The sequence below is a fragment of the Megalobrama amblycephala genome, linkage group LG3 (genome assembly GCF_018812025.1).
Source record: "Megalobrama amblycephala isolate DHTTF-2021 linkage group LG3, ASM1881202v1, whole genome shotgun sequence".
In the NCBI taxonomy this organism is placed as follows: Eukaryota; Metazoa; Chordata; class Actinopteri; order Cypriniformes; family Xenocyprididae; genus Megalobrama; species Megalobrama amblycephala.
The window spans coordinates 62,020,779-62,037,944 of NC_063046.1; the positions used below are offsets into that span (position 1 = coordinate 62,020,779).

At 37.8% G+C, this 17,166-nt stretch overlaps 1 protein-coding gene across 1 annotated transcript; it reads left to right on the plus strand.

The window, feature by feature from the left end:
• Nucleotides 1-107: 107 nt before the first annotated feature.
• On the plus strand, nt 108-8,453 carry LOC125265891 (leucine rich adaptor protein 1-like). The gene is made up of 2 exons (XM_048186456.1): nt 108-477; nt 5,797-8,453. Exons 1-2 carry the CDS (start codon nt 295-297, stop codon nt 6,163-6,165), a joined length of 552 nt encoding a protein of 183 aa, XP_048042413.1. The 5' UTR covers nt 108-294; the 3' UTR covers nt 6,166-8,453.
• The last annotated feature ends 8,713 nt before the right edge of the window (nt 8,454-17,166 follow it).

Here is a 17,166-nt window from a genome sequence, read left to right on the forward strand (position 1 = left end):
TTATTGTATGTTGAGAAACGTGTCTAAATAATGAGTGAAGAGCGTGTTGCGCATGCGCCGGTTGATGACGCGCACGAGGGCGGGTGTCACCTGTTGTATGTGCGCGCGCACCGTCCGTCACTCAGACACTCGACTCAGATCAGATCAGACTGGGGAGCGTCTGCACACGGAAACTCCTTCTGCACACCGGAGCTCATTACCGGAATAATCGTGTTTCTGACACCCGGAGAGCTGTTTCCGCGTGTTTGACGTCATGCCCCGGTAGGATCGATCACCTGTGGCTCTGAATTATTGATGATGAAGATGGAGGAGCTGCCGGACTTCAGAGACGTGGAGAACAAACTGGGCCGTAAAGTTCCGGAGAGTCTGATTCGCTCGTTCACGGGAGAAGCTGCGATCAGATGCTCAGAATCACACGCGCGCGCGGACGATCTGAACACTCTCAACAACAAGATCCGATTCCTCCGGCAGCAGATGGTGAGTCGCTACGGAAAGAGTCGGATCTTTAGAGTCGCTGTTCTGTTCTGTTTAAACTACATATCGTCATCAGCAGCCATTTATAATGCATTATAACGGTTTGTAAGTAGAATGTACATCTGTATGTTTAATGAAATGTTCAGAGAATCAGAATCATATATTTCTACTTTTTCTGAATGATTCGCCTCACAACTTAGATGTATATTTATACTCATATGAACGCGTTTATCGGAACTTCTCCAGAAGTTGACTGAACATTTTGAGTTGTATTTATTTGTATTCGCAAATTCGGTTGTATTTATTTAATTTTAGGTTTTGGTTTAATGTGTAATAATAATAGTTTGGCTCATTCACACTCGACTGAAGATCCGATCTCGGTCACGTGGGCTGCGCTGTTTCTCACGCCTCGTCCCGCACGTCTCGGACGCTTTTCAGTGTCTCCGCCGGTGATCTGATGTGTGGATGAGGGTCACGCAGGGAATGAGGACTGGTTTGTGAAGGGTTAGCGGGTCAGTTCAGTGTGATTAACAGCTCGAACAGATGGTCTGATCCGCCCGCCTGCTGCTCGCCTGTCTGATTCACTCCTGCACGAACACACTCAACATCAGTCAGTTCTCCACGAAACAGATTAAATGGCGTTTGTACATTTTCTGAAGTAGCAAAAGAGCGGCGTCCTTAAAAGTACAACTTTATACCTGATCAACCCCTAAAAAGTGCACTTTAGTATCTTAGAGTGGGAATGTGCAGGGTTGGGAAGGTTACTTTTAAAATGTATTTCACTACAGATTACAAAATACATGCTTTAAAAAGTAATTTGTAACGTATTTCGTTACATTACTCAAGTTTAGTAACTTAATTTAAATACTTTGGAATACTTTTAAATACAAAGGACCATATACTTGATGTCCTGTTTTAAAGGGATAGTTCATCCAAAAATGAAAATTCTGTCATTTACTCACCCTCAAGTTGTTCCAAACCTGTATACATTTCTTTCTTCTGCTGAACATATTTTGAGGAAAGTTTGTAACTAGGCTGCTTTGGCAGTCAATGGTGCCCCAGAACTGTTCAGTTTCCCCCATTCTTCAAAATATCATCCTTTATGTTCAGCAGAAGAAAGAAATGTATACAGATTTGGAACAACTTGAGGGTGAGTAAATGACAGAATTTTCATTTTTGGGTGAACTATCCCTTTAAGTGTACAACTTGTAAATAAAAATGACCTCTACGCATCATAGGATTTGGTTTTCCGCCTCATTTTATTTTTAATATCAGTTTTCCAAAGCACTTAAAAAAAAAATGCGTTCACAGGTGCTTTCAAAAATACCATGGTACATTTTTGGACACCATGGTATTTTTGAAATGCCCTTCTACTCATAGGTTGTTAGAGTCAAATCAACACAGTGGTTTAAATTATGTTTAATAAACAAAGTTTGTTTGTAACATTTAGAGCATTTATAAAGAAAATGTTCAAATGATCTACAGAATCATCTTGAGAGAAGGCCTATATATTCATTGCTGACTCACCTATGGTTTCTCAACAGTTTTTTGCATTCCTCCACCACCATTATTCTCTTTTTGTGATTTACAAGAAAGTAATACAGGTTAGGAAAAAAATATGACAAATGTCATTTTGTGTGAACTATCCCTAATATCCATTTCTCCGCCGGAATGAGAGTATAGTTCCTCGCCATATCGGCCTAGAAAATCACAACTTTTCATTTTCCGTCAGTCTTAGTACACAAAGTAACTACAGAAGAATCAAGTTTTAAATAGGAAAAATATTGAAACTCTTTGGTCATTTTTGAGTGAGATGCTAACAGTCTAATCAGATTCAATGAACTATGCTAAGCTATGCTAAAAGTGGTCCCGCCAGACCCGGAGATCGGCTGAATGGATTCGAAAACGGTAAAACTCAACTGATCAACTCTAGGGGAGTTGGAAAATGAGCCTATTTTCAAAAAAAGTGGAGTGTTCCTTTAAGGAGAGACAGCCTCCACAACTGAATCACTGAGTCAAACTTGATAGTCACGATGTGTTTCACAAATCAGATACGGTTGCAATTAAGTTAAATGGAATTTACGACTATAGTTATCTAACGATGCTTTCGGGAAACACCCCCCAGATCTATCAAATTTGTGAATAATTCATTCACAATATTTTTGTAAACTAAAACAAATGATTCATTAAAAAGATCATCTCAAAAGAACAATTTGTTTACGAATCGGATCATGAACTCGCATAAACTCGTCATATAGGCTTCCTGAACATTTGGAATGAATTATTAAGATTTAAAGGTTGTCTGTAAAGTACAAAAAGCCATTGGCTTTTTAAAATATTATTTAACGCATGATTAATCAGATGTTAATTCTATGTGGATTTCGTGTTATTTTTCAAAGACCTACTTACCTCAAGATGCTTTTTCAGATTAGATGTTGAATCCTTTGAAGTTTTGTTGCAGGTAGCTTGCATTGCACTGTGACGTTACATCCTTTTTAATGTTTATAAGTAAGACTGTCTTTGAAATTCCACGAGAGAAATGCATTACGCGCTGTTTTCCCGTTTTGCATGTCTGCGCTCTGCAGGTTGCTAACTGAACTGCGTGTTTTTTTTTTTTTTCTTTTTTAAAGAGACCGATTCAGAGAATCATCAACAGTTGCCTCATTGTTTAAAAATCCTCAAACAGCTTGCGTTAATATTAAATTAAATTAAATAAATGACATTCAAATTCAAAGAAATCACTTTGGTAGTCTAAAATACTTTTTGAAGGTAACTGTAATTTGATTACCTTCTATTTAAAATGTAACTGTAACTAAATACAGTTACTCAAATTTTGTATTTTAAATGCGTAACGTCGTTACGTGCATTTCGTTACTCCCCAGCCCAGGTAATGTGTACCCTCAAGATACTACTATGAACGTTGACTGGCAATGAAGGAACATGTTGTTCCCCGAAGGGTTCAGGTTTTGCACACTTGTTTTCTGAGAGATCACTATCAGCACTAGAGCTAGTGATTGCTTCAGTACATACTTTTAAGTGTTTGTTCTATTCAAAACATCACATAATTTATCAGATCATCTCATGTCAGAGTCTGATGTGATTTTAGTGTTATTAAAGGCACAATATGTAAGATTTTTGCATTAAAATATCCAAAAACCTCTAGCACAGTGTTTATATATTTTTGTATTTGTTATCCCATATGTTTTGAGAAATGTCATTTTAACCAGTGTGATTAATAATAATTTTAGCTGCTTTATGGGACTCGAAGTGTGTCGTTCTGCTCCCGTGGCTCTCGGCCCTGCCCTGCTTCATACCACTGTAAGGTTAATAAAACTTTAATACATTAGCTCATGATTTCAGTCCCATCAGATTGCTTTCCATCGGCTGTGGAGGTGAAGATGACGACTCCCATGATTCCACACTCATCATTTCACAAAATATACGCATTGGCTGTACACGCGAAAATGCAAGGGTGTCGTTTTCAGATTTATCCACTCTGGGACCCGTTTTCAAAAAATAATGGTTTCATGCTCCCAAAACACCGGATACGATACAAAATTTTTATGTATACAGCTAAACTCGTCTTCATGCGGACAGGCTCTTATTCACGTGTTATCAAGCTACGCCTTTGTTATTGTCCCGAATAAACGACCTCTAGTGGTGAAAACTTACATACTGTGCCTTTTAATAAATACTATAATGTTTTATAAATATTTTGAATAAGCTTATTTTGCTTTTAGTATTTTATGTGCTTTTGTTATTTTTATTATATTATTGTAAATTCCAATTTTGCATTCAGCATTTCTCATTTTCATTTAGTTTAACTCAATGTACTGATATAACTAAAACTATAACTTAAAATAAAAAATAATAGACTACATGAACATTAAAAAAAACTTAAAAATGACAAAAACACAAAATTACTAAACTTTTACTAAAATTAAAATGTAGCAGACGATATATAAACGAAAACTAATGCAAAATATTAGAATATCAATGATAGTAAAGTAACACTGGCTAGGTAATATTTTAAATGCAAGTTTTTTGTTTTATAAATTAAAGAAACTATTTGAAATAGTTGTAGTTTTAGTTAACAATAACGGCACAGACGGGCGGCAGGTTTGATGTGTGTTCATGATTTAGTGTGTGAGGTCGTGACCCCTGCAGGCCTGAACGCATTTAAAGAGCCGGACACTGTGATGAAGGACTGGAGGGACATTTTCAGGTCAACACACACACACACACACACACACACACACACACACACACACACACACACACACACACACACACACACACACTCTCTCTCAGAACTGCAGTTGCCCTTCAAGGGAGTGAACTTTTGAACCTGTACGTCTCGCTCGTGCACGTCAACAACAGACTCTCAGCGTTCACGCTCACATCCGACACTAAAGTGTGTCAGTATTGACCCGTGTCAGTCTGAACCTCACGCTTCTGTGCGTTTCCACTTCATTCACTGTCATTATCTGGATCAGAGCAGCTGAACGATACGATGAAATAAAGTTTTACAGGTTTCATGAATCACTGAACTGTTCCTCTACAGCACAGTTCATCTGTGTTTAATACAGTGTGTGTGTGTGTGTGTGTGGATACAGACAGCTGTTGCCGTGGAGAACAGTGGCAGTATTATGGTCTGTCTGCCCCCGAGCAGTGAATCATTCATGATTGATCAGTCACGCAGGGTTCGTGTTTCCAGCCACGGCTTCGGTCGCTCATGTTCGTGTTTGACGCACACCTCATGCAAACGAGCGCATTTGTATCTGGTGCTGCACAAACCAGCTTTATTTGCTTTTCTGGAATGATTTGCCTGTATTTATTGTGTCACGACTGATGCAAACAAACTGAATCGACAGTCTTCACATGACAGTTGATACAGTGTGTAATGTTAGTTTGACTCTCTTGACTCTCGTAGTTTTCAGCACTTGTCTTGACAATATCGTGATTATTATTGAGGAATGAGTCTCTGAGGCGTCTGTGTTCACTAGACTGAAGAGGGATTGTGTTTCCGTTAACGTGTTCACAGCTGTAGCTTTTCACTACCGGCTTTAATGCTTTTAATATTAAAGGAGTGTAAAGTTACATCATTTCATTCCATTGAAACCAGAAAATAAAGAGATTCTGCTTGCACTAATGTGCTGAAAATTAGTGCGTTTTGAAGGTTTAAAACACGCTTTTAATGCCATTTATTTTAATTTGTGTTGCATTGCCTCATTCACTTCCACTGTAACAGAAATTAATAATATAGTAGAAATCATAAGCTGTGTTTTTGGATCACTGTACTGACGTGTTTCTTGAACGCAGGCTCATCTCCGCTCTATTGATGTTAAGCTGATGCATCAGCTGCTGTCAATCAACGAGGGAATCGAGTCCATTCGCTGGGTGATGGAGGAGCGAGGGGGCGTGGCCAGCCGGGAGGGCAGCTTGACGGGCAGCTTGTACAGCCTATCGGACAGCCAGGACGCGTCCCAGCAAGGCAGCTGCAGCGACGGATTGGACGGGATTTCGGTGGGCAGTTATCTGGACACGCTTGGGGAGGACGATCCCGAGAACGACTCGCCGTCCGACCTGACGGACGGTTTCAGCAACAAACCTGTCGTGGAGGAGGAGACGTTCAAGAAACCTCCCCATCGACCTCGTGTGGAGACCGACGAGTACTACTGCTTTGGATAACGCGACGTTGTGCTTGGATCAAAGACGTGTGTCGTGTGTGCAGTCTTACGAAGTGATTTAGGAAATTCCTATTGTTAACCAGTCGCGACTGATTCTCGTTCTGTAAGTCATCGATGGTTGAAACACTGCCTCAATGAAAGGTTGGACCTTTTAAAACCACACCGATCCTGAACCAGATCGCAAACTTTTGAACCGTTTGTCTTAAATGTTTTTTTTCCCAGAACTGTATCGCAGGCGTGAATCGGAGACGGCCGCGTTCACACACATTCAGTTCTCAATCCGGTTTGAATGCAGAATCCGCTTCTGTTCTAACACAGTTTGGTTTGAAAGAGTGTGACTCCACATTGTTCAGGAGTGACTAAAATCAAAAACCTCCCTTCAGAACTATCCGAACTTAATTAGTAGGAATACAGATCTAAGGTTGCTCTCATTTTGGGCAGATTATTGCAGAAGTGGAAGCACTTCAAAAAATGAAAGTGTAAAAAAACAAATGTACTGAACTAAACAAAAAATAACATGATTTGGACTCTGAAATTGCTAGAAACTCAAATATGTCTAACCAGGATATGCCCAAATTTGAAGTTGATTTAACAAAAATTGAGGTTCCTGTGAGATTTTGTTTTAGTCACTTTACCAAAAATAGCCACCGTTTGTTGTGTTCATCTGTCACAAATTAATATATTTCTGTCACATTATCATTTCTATCACTAAACAGTGGCCAAATATGGAACCTCGAGTCTCAGACCTTTCCAACGACACGTGATTTATCAAGATTAGAAAAATATTTGATTTATAAAATGTGAAACATGACTCCACCCACTAGGGGGAGGAGCCTGATGAAAGGTTGAAAAGGAAAGTTGGGCTACTTTTACACCGTTGCCACGGTTTGTTTTTCATGTCCGCGGGTTGAAGCGACCCCATAATATTTAATATTTAGCCCATGGAATGCAAATTTTACCAGAGGAACTATTCCCAAAACACGGATTTTAACCCCGGAACGCGATTTTTACTGGGGGACCCCCCCCCCCTGAAATGTGATTGGGCTCGTTTTGAGTAGCAAATGGGCGGGTTTTGTTGTGAAGACCTGGCAACCCTGGCTAGACTCAACTTTACCAACACAAACACGTTTTTTTCCTGTGGATTAACGTTTGGATTCACCATGATTTGATCATAAGACTAGTGCGCTAATGGAGTCATTTCTAATTTCATGTGGACTTTAAGATGTAATGCACATTATTGATGACAACAGTTGCTCAGTAAGGGTGAAGAAGTATTGAACTGTAAGATTTACTGATGTTGTCGTGTTTTACGGTTAATAACAGCGGACAGGAGCGACTGAATACTGCCGACACACACTCAATCTCAGACTTGAAACATGATGATTTTACCTGCTTTTACTTCTGAAATGGCAACATGTAGAGCACTAGAATTAATTAACACTACAATTAATTAACATTGATCAAATTATGATCACCTAATGCCCCTCAAATCACCTCAATACTTCATTTAAAAGATATTATCGTTAAGAAAAGCTCAAATATAACTGTCTAATTAAAATATTACTACAGCATACTGACAGAATGAGGGAAAAAAATCACCTTTCATAAAGTTTTATGTCCAAGTCAGTGGTTTTCCCGCTGAATCAGGCTTCTTTTACACTGTTGCCGCGGGTTGTTTTTACCGGTGAACCCCCGGAACGCGATTGGGCGGGTTTTGTTTTCAGATCGATCATTGAAATGTCATGAAGCTGAAATCAGTTTAAAAGCATCCTGTAAAACTTTAAGGGAATGAGGGAGCACACGAGCTCACGTGCTAATGCTAACGCTGTAAACTGACGCGTTTGAGCCTCTCGCTGCTGCGCGAATGTGTGAATGAACATGTTTACAGTTGTTCGTGATGTTTCGCGTTAAAGTGCGATTTGTGAGCTGCTTCACTCTTTAACGGCTGACTCTTCACTACAATAATGAGATTGATCTTACTTGAATCTGACATTTTCAGATGAATTTAGTAGGTTTATTTGAACAGTTTTGATACTGTAATGTCACAGCTGTTATTTCCGTTTGTTTGTGACAGTCGTTGTTTGTGCTGCTATTTACTTTTTTTGTGCTTGATTGATTAATTGGTTTTAATTTATTTTGTTCATTTTCAACTTTGTTTTTCAGGAAATGTCATAATGTATTGACTTATTTCTTTTGTAATCTTAAAAAAAAAAAAAAAAAAAAAAAAAAAAAAAATTAATGAAATGTTTTAATGTGAAATAAAACCACAAGATCCTTTAACTCATTTAACTTCCTGCCAGTGTTTTTTTTTTTTAAATATAAAGTTGCACCTACAACACTATTATAATTCCAAAATAAAATCAATAATCAATAAATTTAAACAATAAAATGAATAAACTTATTTGTTTAGCATGACATAATGAGTTTCTTGCAGAGAGTTGAATAACTTTAAGACATTGACAATAGTCAATTATATAAATTATTAAACAGGAATATTATGAAGTAACTCCAACACATTCAAAAAGTCAGAATATAATAACGCACAATAAAAAATGATTTTTCAAAGTTGTAAATAAAAATTGTTCAAGTAAGTTTTACAAGAAAGTACTTCAGTTTTTCTACTTCAAAATTTCACGTTTAATTCAGTGTTACTTGGTGTTGATTTGTAATTGTTTTTTAATTTTACTAGCAATTTCTGAGAGAAAATAAATTTTTTTTCAGTGTAATTCCGACATTAAACGTGCTTGTGCTGTTGGCCCCGCCCCCAGCTTCTGATTGGTCTGCTGTTTTGAAACTGATGCGCTGCATGTCAGACACATCTTTTAAAGTGCCCTTAAATTCTTCCTTTTTCAGATATTTCTTTTATGCAGTGTGTAATAAAGCTGTTTGTGAAATGATAGAGTTAAGATAAATGAGATAAATGATAAATGAGGTTTTTGTCCCCTAAAAGAAAGAATCGATTCTGAACTGAAACGAGTCGTCAGTAATTCAGTCTCACTTCCTGTTTGTAACTAATTTGCATAATGCCTGCCTCTGGTCTTCATTGGCTGAACAGCGTCTCTTTGCCCCAATATGATTCAGATATGATAATCAGCAGACTGAGCCATATGACCAATCAGAGCAGAGCAGCTCTCAGAAAGGCGGGGTTTAGAGAGACCGAATCTTTGAACGAAGCGTTTCAGACACTGAGAGAAAAGAGCTGATGCTGCAGTGGATATTATGAGAGAATTAAAGTGTTTTTGACCTTGAATGCATGTCAAAAGCATCAAGATTCACAGCAGAGATATCCAAAAATATAACTTAAACATGCCAATTTTTTTTTTTTTTTTTTAAAGTAATCCCGAATAAAACTAATGGAGAACAGTGAAATGAACATGTTTATCAACTTTATCATGGAGAAAATGTTTCTTGTGTTTCCGTGACAGATGTGAAGTGACTGGAAGCAGCTGCTGCATTTCATCTGTCTGAATAAATGTGATGACCACACACACACACACACACACACACACACACACTGTTCACTGGACAAAGAGTCGATGAATGCAACCGATTCATAGTTTGAATGAACGCTTGCCCACGCCAGGAGATGAAGACGCGTGTTGTGCTCATTGTACGTGTTTCATCAGATGATAATTCATTTACACAATATAGTGTATGAAACTCTGGCATCTTCATTAATGAGAAATTCATGAGCAGTCAGTTGCACACCCTGACTCTCTTACAACATAGTTCATGTTGAAACGTGCCGAACATCCTGAAGAACTGCATGACGTCTCCGGTGATCCGCTGCTGTCAGACGGGTTTTAATGCTCGAGGATCGGATGCAGCTGGAAACGGGTTGGTTGAGTTTCTTCAGACGACGCTGGTCATGTGCAGACAGGACACTAAACCAGTTCCTCTGCTTACATTCGCTACTAGAGCAGGAGGTCAAGGCCCGACTGGAGATCTGGGCTCGTCATTCTTCTGCAGGCACATAAAGAGCTGCATTCATACGGTACGGATCGAGTCTGAGCGCGCAGAGACACGTTCGTTTCACACAAAGCCTGTCCGACCTCAGGCCTTCAACAAATATCAGGGAATGTTCTCTGAACCGCTCTGTCAGGTTTCCCGTCATGCCTGAGAAGTCACAATATAACTGAATTCATAACAGTTTGTTCATCAGTATCGTGTGGAAAGTGAGCATGTTATCAGAGGTTACAGTGATGTTTGTGTAGCTGCTGCTCTTCAGTTCACTGTAATTACACGTGTGATTAAAACTGGACCGGCCTGCAGTTCATTCCAGCTGTGACACACGAGGAACGACTGGATATTTATAGCCAACAAAATAAACAGCGTCAGATTCAGTCGTCCGTCTGTCTGCAGATACACGTCATTTCATTCTGCTGGAAGGGTTTTGCTCGCGGTGTTTGAAGCTTTGTTACAGATTACAGAGTTCGGAAGAATTTGGGCTTTTTTATCTTTGTTTCCTCACTGAAGAAAAACGTATTTCTCTCGTCATTCTATAGGGATTGATTTAAAAGAGACAGGAATAATTCAAAAAGTTTTATAGTCAGATTCAAACAGCGCTTCATTATTAAGGGTTCACGTGTGTAACACTGAAACTCTGTTGTAATTGTTAAAATTTCCAAGGATCATCATTCTCCCCTAAAAGTGATCGGACAGACCAAACCGTAAATCTTAGCAATTTGAATCTTTGAGGGCTGGTAGGTCCGTGTACGTTTTGATAGTTTGTTTTCCAATTTGAAATGAAATAAGCAGAAACGAGAAAACGGGCGTTTCCCGTTTTTTCGTTTGTTTAAAAAAACGGGAAAACGAGATTTTGACTTGATTTTCGTTTTTTCGGGTCACGGATAGAAAACGGAAACACGACTTCAAAACTCGTTTTCCACATGTGGGCGGTCATTACACGCCCCTTTCAGCCGATTGGTCAATCAAATCTGAGCCAGTGACGTCATCTTCAGTTCGTTCAACAAAATAATAGTCCTCTGCTGCTATATCAGTAGATGTCATAAATCGGCTTTCTTCTGTGCAACCTTTTGTTTGCACAGATACAAAAAAAAAAAAAAAAGTTTTAAAAAACTACATAATTAAGTCTGTTTTTAAGCTGTCATTGTGTTTTTAAAATGTAAATTGTAAATGCCTCAACATCTGTTACCAAGCACATGACATCCTTTGGGCTACTACCACCGATCAATAGGCTATACATAGACTATTCTCTAGATCAGTGGCTGCACTCATTTTTTTTTTTTTCTTATTTTAATGTTTTGTTTACATTTTATACATTTAAGTTCAATCATTTAGCGGACGCTTTAGACTATGCAGTCATATTAGAAAATAGGCTATCCACTAGGTGGCAACACCTAATAACGGTATCACCATCGGGGGCTTTTTAGTTTTCCTTAGCTTATAAATGGTCATACAGATTTTATCTCTTAAACACTTTTATGAACACACTGAACATTATTATATGTCACAGTTTACTTGCTATCCTAACTTTTTCTGTCTTTCCTTCGCTTTTGAACGAATTAGCTATAAATGGCCCTGAACATTTTACTTTCAATTTCAATTTAACGGCTATTGGCCATTCTGCGTCAATTGCTTTAGTGGACAACAGCAAAACAAAAACTCTCGTATATTAAACATAGAACTTTTATTATCTTTGTAATTATTTTATTATCTTTTATCATTTTTGTAATTATTTTATTTTGTAAATATTCGTGGCTTAAACAGCGGGAAAATTTACTGTATGCAGTTCTGTGGATGTTTTGAAAAACTTAAACTAAACGAAAATTATTGTTGACTTGTCAATAATTTCAGTTTTTTCCCCCTGACTTTCAACTGATGCGATCATCATCATTTCATTAACCGACAAGATTATAGTAAATTAGAATTAAACGAAATTTGATAAATGTCTGTGAATCATTAAAAAAAATCCCAGGGATTTAGTTTTAGCCTACATGAACAAATAGAAGAATAAACAACAGAACATGAGGATTCATCATCATCACGCACCTGCAGCGCTTCTGTGAACCTAGAACAAATGATTCAATTATATAAAAGGAATAAATAGCCTATGTCTATGCGCGAAATTTATTTCACTTAATTAACATATTACCAAAATGAAAGGTTTCCTTTCTGTGAACTTCTCAAAAATGAACCGACACTCATATTGTCGCATTTTTTCCCTGAGACGGCAGAAAAAAAAGTCTTTATTTTACGAACAATCTTTTGTTTTTATTATGAGTGTACAAAAATAATAGGCCTATTTAACCCTTCACAGATTCGAATGGTGTTACATATATTTGAACATAAATGTCTGAGTATTTTAAGTTGTTTCCGCTTTTATAAGAAAATTCAAGTGAACGCATCGGCGCCTCACGCACACACAACATCAGTTTTAGTAACATAACAGCCTGTTAACTGTCAAAATAACATACATTCAACCAAATATAAAAAGTTATACTGCTCATTTTAAGTAGTCTGTGTAGGCTACAATAAAAGCGTTTAAATAATAAATATAGTTTAGCCTCCAAATCGTGAATACTGAAACATTTGGATTTGTGTCAAATTAGAGAGGTATAGTTATAACGCCGGTTTCTGTTTCAGTTCAGCTTTAAATTAATTCGTTTTGGCTTAACATTTATATATTATTTTTGTCATAACTAAAATAGCTATGTAGCTGTAATTTTGATCTTTAATGTTTGATCTTTACATATTCCCTCAATCTTTTAACCAGGGTTATTAACATTAGCCTATAATTCAGCAGGCAAAGTTAGGCTATATAAAATAAATAAATAAAGAGAGATGAGCAATTGTTCGTTTTTCCAAATTTCTTACACTACTTATTTATTGTGATTTATTCTATTTATTCAAAATTGAATAAAATAAAAACTGTAGTTTTTTTTTTAATCTGTGCTTTTCATCCGCTCCTCTGTTTGGGTACTAGTGCAGTTTCAGCATGCATATTAAACTACAAACAGCATTACAACAGTCTGTGTGCTGATTAACATTTCTGAAATAAATATTTCTGTGAAATACGCGTTAGGTTGCACAGAAGGAAGCCGATTTATGACATCTACTGATATAGTGGCAGAGGACTATTATTTTGTTGAACGAACTGAAGATGACGTCACTGGCTCAGAATTGATTGACCAATCGGCTGAAATGGGCGTGTAATGACCGCCCACATGTGGAAAACGAGTTTTGAAGTCGTGTTTCCATTTTCTATCCGTGACCCGAAAAAACGAAAATCGAGTCAAAATCTCGTTTTCCCGTTTTTTTTTAACAAACGAATAAACGGGAAACGACCGTTTTCTCGTTTCTGCGTATTTCATTTCAAATTGGAAAACAAACTATCAAAACGTACACGGACCCTGGTAGGACTCAAACATCACTGAGGCTCGCCCCGATCAGACTGACGAAATCACTCCTGAACCGTTTGTCGTATATCGTCGTTCTGGCGAAATTTTCGGGTATTTTGGATTTTTTGAAAAACCTACTTTTGCGAACAAGTCCTAGCTTTTTGACCCGATCGGAACCAAACCATCCAAGATTCTCTGGAGTATGATTGTCAATAATTATCCAACAAGCAAAAAAAAAAAAAAAAAAGTTGAAATTTAAATTCACAGTCTCTAAAGGCCGCCAAAACTTCTGAAGTGGGCGGAGCCACTTTTACTAAGATGGCAACCCTCGTGAATGGAATGTGATAAAGCTATAACTAGGCAACTGTTTGTCCGATTGACTTGAAAATTGGCATGCAGTGTCTTGGTCCAAGGACCCGTGAATGTCTATGAGGACATTGGTGTATCTCAAAAAACATGGCCACCATTGGCCAATGAATTTTGAGCACCTGTTAGACAGGATGGAGGCCGATTAGAAGTGAACTTGTTAGGTATGTTTGACTAATGGTCCTAGAGGTCTGTACGAATTTTGAAAGAAAATTAGCTAGATGGTGCTAACGTCTCAGTAATCACGTTGTGTTTCACACATCCACACAATGAATGTAGTTCTGCAAAGATCAAAGTGCAGATAAATGAGTTTTTGTCTCCCAAAAGAAAGAATCTATTCTGAGCTGAAACGAGTCGTCAGTAATTCAGTCTCACTTCCTGCTGAACCTACGTAGGTTTGTAACTAATTTGCATAATGCCATCCTATGGTTTTCATTGGCTGAACAGCGTCTCTTTGCCCCGCCCTCAATCACTGTGGTTGTGTCTGAGACTGGAAGAGTTTGGTTCGAGTTGTTCATGTCGAGAAGACGCTGTTTTCTGCTGCCAAAGCAAATACACTTTGATGAGATTGATACGGTAAAATACAATATTTATACCATTTTATCACGTCATGCTGAACAACTTTGCCTCAAGAACCACTGCTGTCAATCAAATCATTCATTAAATATTCCCAATTATTTAAAAAACTACTTTTGCGAACTAGGATTAGTTTTTCTGCCCAATCATAACCAAATCAGTGCAGTACAATTCTCTGAACTTTCTAGATCAATAATTATCCAAATAATATATATATATATATATATATATATATATATATATATATATATATATATATATATATATATATATATATATATTTAAATATATTTTTCAGGATCATTTAGAAAATGGCTGTGGCCAAATATACTCAAAGGGCTTGAACCCTGATAATTGCTGCTCGCAGCTATATTTATTATTATTATCATTATCATGTTCATTGAACATGTTCAACAATACATGTTCATGTATTGGCATTGATAGTATCATAAAGAACCTTTAATGAAATCTTTCCACTGCACAAAATGTTCTTTATAGTGGAAAATGTTTTATTAGATTTTTAAAATGTTCTTCATACTAAGAAAAAAAAAGGGTTATTTTCAGAACTGATCATTGAAGAACAAAAATTGATCTTTTATAGCACAACCCTTGGGCCCTTTATTTTTAAGAGTCTTTGCAGACGTCTCTGTGTTTTTTCAGCATCTCACGCCATGAGCACCACATTTTAAAGACTGCATGACAACTTGAAAACAGCTTCTTTTGTAAAAGTTACTTCAGCTGTAAACTCTAGCTGTTTAAAAGAGTCAAACAGAGAGAAAACTGTTGGTGTTTGAGTGAGTTTGTTCACCGCTCTGATCTTTGTGTTTAATTTGCAGTTTATTTCAATAGTCCTGCAGCGTGACGCTCATTTGCAATCAAAACGCTCTGGTGTTTTTAAGCTTTGCTCTAAATTTCCATGGGAATCAAGCAGCTGTGGGAATGTTATTTTGTGTGCATATAAAAGCACATGATTATGATGATGAAATACTCATTACACTTTGCATCACATGCCACTTTAAAACTGCTTTGGAAATCAGATGCTTGCCCTGAGACATCATGAAGCCTGTTAACCCTTGCATTAGCTGAAGAATTACACTTATCACGCTCTCGTATTATCCATCATGTTGAACATCCGCTCCAGCACAAACTTATTAAGATTTGTTCTGGATTCATTTTGGCTTCTGATATCTTATATCTGATTAAGAATATCTGATTATGATGTTTGACACTCTCGCTCAGAAGGAAGCTTCTTTGTTCAAACACGTTGAACTGGATCTCAGTATCTGAGCTCTGAATCAGTGACACAGACGCTTTATCAGAGATTCACGTATCTCAGATCATAGATCTGCTTTGTTTGACACTTCAAAACTGACATCAAACAGCTTTGAGAGTGAAGAGACAGAGCAGCAGCCGCTCGACAGCAAACACCGGATGAACAGGAACCGTTCAAGGAAAAATCAGTTTCTGCTTCATCTCACAGCAGCACAAATGAGTCCTACACAAAAACCATGTCAAAAAATGTAATAAGTAAAGTGATATAAAATGTACTTCTTTTCCACTGATGTGAATTAAAGAAGCAGAGCGCTTGCCGCTGCTGTCAGAGATTGTTCCCGAGAGAGAATGAGGGAGCGGCAGCTGAAGATGGAGGACAGTGAAGCTCTGTGTTTCTGAGAGAGACTCACTGTTGCTTTAATCAAGAGAGCCAATGATTGATTAGCTGGACTAAAGTGTGTGTGTGTGTGTGTGTGTGTGTGGCAGCAGTTGCTGTGTTAACAGACACACACATGTGCTCCTGTGGGAAGAATGCAGTGTTTGTTGTGTCTCATAGCTGGAATTCCAGTCTGTCCCACTGAACTGCTCTCAGATCATGACGTGAGCGTCTGAACACCATAAGAGCCTCGCTTCACCCTAATATTCACATTTATGCAGATATATGGGTTTTCAATGACACACTTTAGCATACTTTTAAAGAGAGTACTTATTATGGAAATAATATACTTTAAAGGGGTCATGACATGAGAAATCAAATTTTCCTTGATCCTCTGACATATAAGAGATCTTTGTACCATTAAAATTTCCTGCAAGTTTCATAGTTTAAAACAAAGCATTTATTTAAAGGGGACATATAACCTTTTCACAAGATGTAATATAAGTTCCCAGAATGGGTCTGTGAAGTTTCAGCTCAAAATCCCCCACAGATCATTTATTATAGCTTGTCAAATTTGCCCCTATTTGGGTGTGAGCAAAAACACACCGTTTTTGTGTGTGTCCCTTTAAATGCAAATGAGCTGCTGCTCCAGAAGAGGGCGGAGCTTTAACAGCTCAACAACAACAAAGCTGGAGAATCTCACGCAGCCAAAATGACGAAAGTGTTCAGCCTTACATTGTTCAAACCGGAGTCGACACTGATGGAGAGACTCAGGAAGAAGTTACAACTTTTAGACGTTTCTGAATGGTTAGTGGATAAATTGATGTAGTTGCTGTGGAGTTGATTCAACTCATCCACTAGCATGTGCCGTCATGTTCATCTTTTGTGTTGAATTGACCCTCGTTTGTGAAGCAGTCCGGCGTAAAATGACGGCATGACAACAACACTCTACTACAACAACTCTTCCTCTTCTCTAAAGCAGCCCAACATGGCCCCGCCCCCTTTGTTGCGTGTTCTCGGGGGCGGGGTTTATGTAAATTTGGGGGTTTGT

Bases quoted from the DNA above. Each gene is read 5' to 3' on its own strand.
- LOC125265891 (XM_048186456.1), top strand. From the start codon at position 295: ATGATGAAGATGGAGGAGCTGCCGGACTTCAGAGACGTGGAGAACAAA. The intron at 478-5,796 runs GTGAGTCGCTAC...TCTTGAACGCAG, and splicing joins GATTCCTCCGGCAGCAGATG to GCTCATCTCCGCTCTATTGA.